The sequence below is a fragment of the Monopterus albus genome, unplaced genomic scaffold, assembly GCF_001952655.1.
Source record: "Monopterus albus unplaced genomic scaffold, M_albus_1.0 scaffold114.1, whole genome shotgun sequence".
NCBI lineage: Eukaryota > Metazoa > Chordata > Actinopteri > Synbranchiformes > Synbranchidae > Monopterus > Monopterus albus.
In genome coordinates, this window is record NW_018127994.1 from 870873 (window position 1) to 879221 (window position 8349).

The window sequence follows — 8349 nt, forward strand, 5'->3', positions numbered from 1 at the left end:
TGAGGATCCTCAGTAACTTCTACAGCTGCTGACATTCGTGTGTCCAAACTCATGTGGGAAAAATTTATTCCATCCATTTCACCCTGTGGCCATCATGCTGTTATGTGACCAGTGTGCACAGCTCAGTGGCTAAGCTGCAGAGCAGTGGTGTTCCTCACAAGCTGAAAATTCAATGAAGAGCAGAAGACGTGGCAACAGGCATATTATGGGCTCCAGTAGCTGTGTTTGTGGTAAGCTACAGACCATTTCTGAGAGTATGTTTGTTGTGGCTAGTCAGTGTGGTTGGAGGTTGTGTACATGTAGTACTTGGATTATGTTAAATTTGTCTGTCAGCGCAAGTCTGTGCATGTGCATCTAAGTGCACCTCAGGGCAAGTCAGTGTCGAGGCATATGGAAACTCACTCAGTCACACAGCAACCTGCAGAAGAACAGACACCAGTTAGACTGCAAGCTACAGTATAAAATAATACATGAGGTAGCAATTCCTTGGCTTTAACATTACCAGTCATAATTTGCATACTCAACATGATAGATGACAGATAACATGAACAGAGTAATTTTTTTCGTGTGTGTGTGACACCAAGGGTTTGTGTTATTCCTCTTGTTAAGCCAATGGCCTGCTAAATCCCAACTGCTAAACATTCAGTCTGTTTAATACCATATAATATCACAACATGCATACAACAGCACGTACTGTACATGCACCTGCACTGTATTATTTCCATCACTAGGTGGTGCTGTGCACTGGTAAATTGCAGTATGAGAAATCTCAGAGTTTTCAGGGCAAGTTACAAAATAACAACGATTCACTGTTAACAGTTTTTGGTTTGACTGTAGGGGTGGAGCTATGTGGGTGTATTTAAATTCATAATAATTAATCAGTTCATTTGTTTTAATCACAATATGGTTTTAAGGACTTTTGATGACCACAGTGGGCTTTTTTTTTATCATAAGCCAAAGCAAAAGAGCACTTGAAGGCATCAGATGAAAGCCCTCAAAACAAGTGTACTTTAATATATTACAGAATAATAATGAAAAAAATAATGACAAATGAATAAAATATGAAAAATATTAATAAAACCATGAAAGCATGAAGCAAGTATAAGCACATTATAATTACACTGTGGGTACACTGTAACATTCAACAGCGCAAATACATTTCACTAATATGCGGCTCTTACGATTTGTTTTTCTTGAAACTACAGTATACTGTATGTGTTTGATTAGTGCAATTTTGTTCCAGGATTTATCTTGAAACAAGAACAAGGCTGCACTACAATTTAAAGGGTGAAACATTGCACTAGAAAAGTATTGTTCATCTGGGTTGATGTGTTGATTAAGGCATTTTAGTTAAAAGAATCAAAATCACAATGTAAAAATAGTCTTACAAACTAAATTTTACTGAAGCAAATGCACACGCTCATCACTTAAATGCACTTTGGTCTCAAAAGAAGTAGAATGCTCATTATGCATAGAGGCCTCTTTATAATTGAGGGATTAATGTGCAATTATATATTTTAATGTTTTGAACAAGATGCAGTGGAGCTGGACGGAGCTACTGCCACAGGGCATCATATGATAGGTTTTAGTGCAATGTAATCTGCATTGTGGGATAAATGTATGCAACAGAAGTAATAGAAATACTGAAGTAACATAGAAATACCTCAAAACTGTTCTCAACTGCAGTACTTAGGAAAGTACACTTAATTACATTCCTCTGATCATAAAGCACTTGTTACATTCCGACACAACAGTGCTGAGGATATAGTGCTGTCTCTCTCTGTGGCTGCCCTGTATTTTCTACTTTATCTCTGTTTTTAAGGCACAAACGATCTGCACACGTTTGGACTTTTGTTTTTTCTAATCAGTAAAGCCCAAACTTCACACCTTGACAAAAACGACTGCTTTTCTCTTTGTCCTCCGAGCAGACAGGGGCTTCGGGCTTGACGTAGGGATCAGGTGACTTCAACTTCTCTGACGGGACTCTTATAAGGGAAGTTTGACAAGTTCGCCTCAGTTCCCCTCCTGGTCCCAAACTTGGATTTCGACTTCACGAAACAGTGATTTGTTCAAGTGGCGAGAAAAGAAGTCCCACTGGGCCCTTCTCCTTCTCTGTGTAACGTCCTGGTAAGTTAAACCCACTTGTTTTTATTTTTCATAAAACGCGTCCGAAGAAACTTCAGTAGCCTTCTCCCCTTAGAAATAAGCTGGAAAGCTTCGGAGCGCTCCAACATCCAAGAAGTGGAGAAAGTTTGAGATTTTCTTCACCGTTTGTGGAAACGCACCGTTTTTCGGGTTGATCCATTTTTGTTTGTTTTTTACTCCAACTAAACCTTCTTAAATGTTCAGAAAAGCCAGTAGAGACATCTAGAAGGAGGAATATATGATCAACGACAAAAAAACTACTTCTCATTTATCGCCTTAATTTTTGCTTCATTTAATAAGTGAGAAATGAAATCTGGAAACGCCTTTACATTTATTCCCATTTCACTCAAAACTTCCCGTTGCCGTTATTTGCCCGCGGTGCTCTTAAGGAAAGTTCTGTTGTATATTTAAGGATGCTGCTTCTCCTCCATTAATATCCAAACCTTAAGGTATTTTACTCTTCAGTTATTTTTAGAATATCCACCAGACTTTCAGTAATGCACAGTGTAGCATTGTGTTTTATATATTGTTTATATATTTTATTTACACTGTATATTGTGCCTACATATTATTAGGCTTTGTTTTTCTGTTGTTCTACAGTTTAGAGACCCTTACATTGACACTGCTTCTACTGTAGACAGACATCATTTTTCACCAAGGGGGTGCAAGTTTTCAGGAAATGAGCCCAGATGAGCACAGTGCTGCAAAGGAAACTACTTACTAGTCAGCCTTTTGGATCCTGTAACTTAACCCAATTTTAACTGAAATGAAATGAAAGCGAACATCCTGGCAAGCCAGAGTATGAACTGTGTCACAGTGGTCAAGAGTAAAGTGTCAACAGGAACTTATTAATGAGCTGATTTCCCCAGAGCAGATATTTCTGAGCATGGCAGAAACCATATATGCAAGTTTCATACCGATTTTCCCAGAGGAAATGTTGAGTGGATCTGCAGGGCTTCACCATAAGCACTGAGGAAAGAAGTTCACTTTAGGCCTTACTGAGCACACTGAGCTGCAGTGTCTGTTCCACCACACACACACACACACACTTATCTAATTGGGTACACAGTCACGCAGCAGAGTGGCTTTTTTTCCTGCAACCTTTCTGATCAGCCTGGCTAAGAAAACAGCATGCAGTCGATTTTCTGGTGTTCTCAGAAGCCATTTCTGCCCAGCAGCTCAGTTTGCCAGTGATTCAACTTTGCATCTGCTTTTAGCTGAGTTTAACATTTTGGGAGAAGCAGTTACTGTTTGTTTCTGTGTCACAAGAACAGGAGTAGATGGTCAGAGTAACAGATCAGTTAACGTATAAACTTTGACATGCTGATTTTTAAAAATAGAAAAAGATGTTATGTGTCGCACAAGGAACTTAAACATTGACACAAACAAAATTTGATTATAAATGTTTCCTACATATCCCTAATTTGCCCATCATTCTTTATTGAAGGGGTGAACAAAGCAATACCATGAGATCATAATGCGATCATCTTACTGTCAGGAATTTAAGAGGATTCAGGGTTTCTTCATTTTGTTCTGTCAATTCACTCTAAAGCACTTTTTTATGAACATGCAAAGTTTGTTAAAAATTGTCAATGTGTGTCAAATTTCTTTTCACATGTTCACATCCTTGCCTAGATTTAAAGGGCAACGTTGCATAAACTGAAAAATGTGCTTTCTGTTACTGCTCTCAGTAATTGGATTAGCTTATGTTTTTGCGTCATCAAACATCTAGTTTTGTCTCCTCCAGCACTGATGCTGTTTAATCACATAATCCTGCCAAAAATACCAAATGTCAGATGTTGAGGATGTTAATCTTCCCTAGAAAACCAAACCTTTTGCTTTTGTAAATGTTGTACTGTATCTGTGTAAACCTGAAATTTTGAAATATGGCTTGATAGTCGATACTGTCTGTATATTATTGCCAGTTAAATGATGCCCTTTTTTTCAATAGCTAACATTCACTGAGAATGGGTGACTGGAGTGCTCTGGGTCGTCTGCTGGACAAGGTCCAGGCGTACTCTACTGCTGGGGGCAAAGTCTGGCTGTCGGTCCTCTTCATCTTCAGGATCCTGGTCTTGGGTACTGCAGTGGAATCAGCCTGGGGAGATGAGCAGTCTGCCTTCAAATGTAACACCCAGCAGCCTGGTTGTGAAAATGTCTGCTACGACAAATCCTTCCCCATCTCCCATGTTCGCTTCTGGGTCCTACAGATCATCTTTGTGTCAACGCCCACACTGCTCTACCTGGCCCATGTGTTCTATCTGAACAGGAAGGAACAAAAACTAAACAGAAAAAAGGAGGAGCTTAAATGTGTGCAAAATGATGGGGGTGATGTTGACATCCCATTGAGGAAAATTGAGATGAAAAAGATGAAGTATGGCATTGAGGAGCATGGCAAAGTGAAGATGAAGGGAGCTCTGCTCAGAACCTATATAGTTAGCATTTTTTTCAAATCTCTGTTTGAGGTGGGCTTCCTGGTTATTCAGTGGTACATATATGGCTTCAGCCTCGCTGCAGTTTACACCTGTGAGAGGGACCCATGCCCACACAGGGTGGACTGTTTCCTGTCCCGTCCAACAGAGAAGACTGTCTTCATCATCTTTATGCTAGTGGTCTCACTGGTGTCCCTCTTGCTCAATATCATAGAGCTTTTCTATGTGCTCTTTAAGAGGATCAAAGATCGCGTGAAGGGCAAACAGCAGCCCACACTCTACCCCAGTGCAGGTACGTTAAGCCCCACCCCTAAAGAATTGTCCACCACCAAGTATGCCTACTATAATGGCTGTTCCTCCCCGACTGCCCCACTCTCACCCATGTCCCCCCCAGGCTACAAGCTTGCTGCAGGGGAGCGGGGAACCGGGTCATGCCGTAATTATAATAAGCAAGCCAATGAGCAGAACTGGGCCAACTACTCTACAGAGCAGAGCCGCCTTGGCCCGAACAGTGGAGGAAGCCTGATTTTAAACTCCCATGCACAAGCCTTTGACTTCCCTGATGATACCCAAGAGCATAAGAAACTGTCTTCAACAGCAGGACACGAATTGCAGCCACTTGCTTTGATGGATGCCAGGCCTTGCAGCAGGGCCAGCAGCCGGATGAGCAGCCGAGCCAGGCCAGATGACCTGGACGTGTAAGCCCTGGTTCCTCCTCTTCCCACCTCTCTCTAACAGGATGTGTGGCTACAGGTAGAGAATCAGGAAACACTCCAGCACATATGTTCATGTAAGAGGTGGGACTAACCTCAATCACTCTTCAGTGTAGAGACTTTAAATCTTGTTATGTAACACTGTCAAAAGGTACAAGTTGACAATGTTTTTTCAGTGACTTTGACCCTAACTTTGTAGCGGAGCTAACCCAGGTTTAAGAAAATAGAATAACCACAGGAACAGTGTCTGATAGAGGGCTCCTTTCAATCAGTCATTGATCAGTTCAAGAATGAAGGACCACACTGGTGGCCACACTAAGTGAGTAATATGATTTAAATTTGTCAGTTACATTGACAAATTTGGTATTCTTCTGATTGATGACAGCATTTTTCTAGCACTGTCATAGCTGAGATCTGATGTTATGGTGTTAACTTTACAAAATGGTGCCTTATTAGTTGTCTTTTTAACATCAGGCCACAATAGCAAATTAGCTAACTCTGGCTTAGTTACAGTTCTGTTTCCTGTTGATCAGCAAGCTTAATCCCTGTCAGAAAAACTAATAAATAAACACAGAGTTCAGTATGGTAAGAAACAAATTCTAATAGCCCCATGTTTGAAATCCCTGATTTGGCCAAATGAACTAATTTGGAACTGAAAGACTGAGTAGAAAGCGAACACATCCAAAATGTCAACTGATCACAGGCAGTAATTATAACTGCAGCCATGGACGATTTGGTATAATAAATACAAGCTGTTCCAAAATAGTCTTCATAGAACGTTTTCTGCTCTGCCAGCCCTGTTATTAAGATAACCAAAATGTATTTATTTAAGAACTAAATACTAAAATACCCCTGCTCCTGAGAGAGACTTATAACAAGTACAGTCACAACAGGCTTCTTGTTGAAAAAATGCAAATATTGTTGAACATTTAATCATACTAGTTATTTGAACAAAGGACCGATCCTGTTGTTTTCCAGGCAAGTACAGTCCCTTGTGTTAATAGAAACCAGTGTGATCAACTGTATGGAGACCTGATGCACTGTTACAAAGCTGTGTGAAGCTCAGCAGTATAAACGTGAACATCCAGAGTCCAGGGTGTTTTTCAGTCATGTTTGTATTGAGAGATAGTTATATAGACTCAGCCACGCTTGCATTGAGTTGCTCTTGCAGTTTTATCGTGTAATAAAGCTGAATTTACAGTATGTGTGAATCAACATTACCAATACATTTCCTTCTGTTTTGATTTGCATCGTAACTATCACAGTTCTTAATGAAAATCCCATTTCAGTCTCTCAGTCACAACAAAGTCAGGAAGTACTGTCAAGTGCCATCAAGCAGAGCAACTCTATGTAAAGTGTTAACCACTTGGCTCATCCTTTGCAGGCAACTTACAGTAAGGGTTTTGAGGTGAAGGCTTATTGTTAGTTGTAGTGAATATTTATTGCTTGGCATCTATATTAACACCTACCACTAAAAAATGAAAAACTGACTACTATCCACAATCTCTTTCTACCCAGAAATCTTCTCCCCCAAAACTGTATACAGTATTTATTGACAGTAAACTCAATTCATACAGTGTATTTTTCTTTAGTAACATTGTCAGTCATCATGGACTGTTGTTTCCTGATAAACTTTGAATTTATGTAGTGTTATGTTCTCATGTTGTAGTTTTGTCTCATTGCAATGTGTGTAGAAGTGGCAAGTTTTAGGGTTCAGGCTGCTGTGACACAGAAAACTCCAATCTGCTTTTTATGTGGGTTCAGAAAGGCTTTATTACTGTCATTGATTCAACAAGTGTTTTCAGTTTTTACATCTTTTGTGAATGGTAGAGAAAGAAGGATATCTTTGTTTTACATTGTTGAGGGAATGATTTTTTAAAGTCTATAGGTTTTGTTTTTTGTAACTGTTGCTGCTTGAGAAATAGTTATTTAGTACTGTAAGATAGAGCTAACTGTGTCACAAAAATGTGAGTTTTTAGAAGACTGCTTATAGATCTGGACTAATATTTAGTCAGTTATATTAAATGTAAGCCAATGTAGCTTCATACCTACCAAACATTAGGATAAATCTCAACTGTAATTCTGCATCATTTTGTCGGTACTTGGCGTTTGCACTGAGATCTTGGTGATGGGGATGTAATATGATGCACATATTAAGGGGATAAGAGTTTTCTTATACACATGTTACTAATTTATTTTATAACACAAGAATAACTACAGTGCATAATATCAGACATCTGACCACCGATCTAACTGTGAGAGATGTCTTCCATTGACAGCACAGGAACAATAGTCATTTGTTGTGTATCAGACAATGCTAATCCATGAAGGTCCACTGCTGTACAGTGTAAGTGCATGTTAGCAAAACAAAAACTCATTAACTGTATGAGTGAAAAGTCATTTTAACCAATAAATATTTTTCTTTCTTGATCTCTGGTTGCTGGGTTTCATTGCAGGTCATAATCTTTGTCATGACTATGGTTGAGTGAACCACCAGTAAAAAAACACGATGTTATTTCACCTCATTTTGATTTTGGTGTGCAACCCCAAATCAGAAAAAGTTGGGACAGTATGTGAAATCTAAATTAAAACTGAAAATAGAAATGTGTAAATCAGCTGTGTCCTGTATTATATTGAAAACAATACAGCAGCACATTATTTGATGTGATAACTCATGAGTTTTTTTACTTGTTCAAAATGAACACTCACTTCAATTCTGATGCTGCAACACATTCCAAAAAAGTTGGGACAGTAAAGCATTTACCACGTTGTGATATTGCCGTTCCTTTTAACAACACTTAAAAGTCGTTTAGGGACTGAGGACACTAAGTGATGTGTCAGGTGTCATTTTGTCCCATTCACCCTGTAAACAAATCTTAAAGTGCCCAATAGTCTTGGGTCTTTGTTGACACAATTTTCATTTCAAAATATGCCACACATTCTCTATTGGGGACAGGTCGGGAGTGCAGGCAGGCCAGTCCAGCACTCATACCTTTTTCCTCCACAGCCAGGTCTTGGTAACGTATGCGGTATGAGGTTTTACATTGTCTTGTTGAAAT

The 8349-nt window shown here is 39.4% G+C and overlaps 1 protein-coding gene across 1 annotated transcript; it reads left to right on the top strand.

Annotated features, from left to right (window-relative positions):
- Window positions 1-2011: 2011 nt before the first annotated feature.
- Window positions 2012-7720, top strand: gja1b (gap junction protein alpha 1b). The gene is made up of 2 exons (XM_020611505.1): window positions 2012-2127; window positions 4097-7720. Exon 2 carries the CDS (start codon window positions 4113-4115, stop codon window positions 5277-5279), a length of 1167 nt encoding a protein of 388 aa, XP_020467161.1. The 5' UTR covers window positions 2012-2127; window positions 4097-4112; the 3' UTR covers window positions 5280-7720.
- Window positions 7721-8349: the final 629 nt, after the last annotated feature.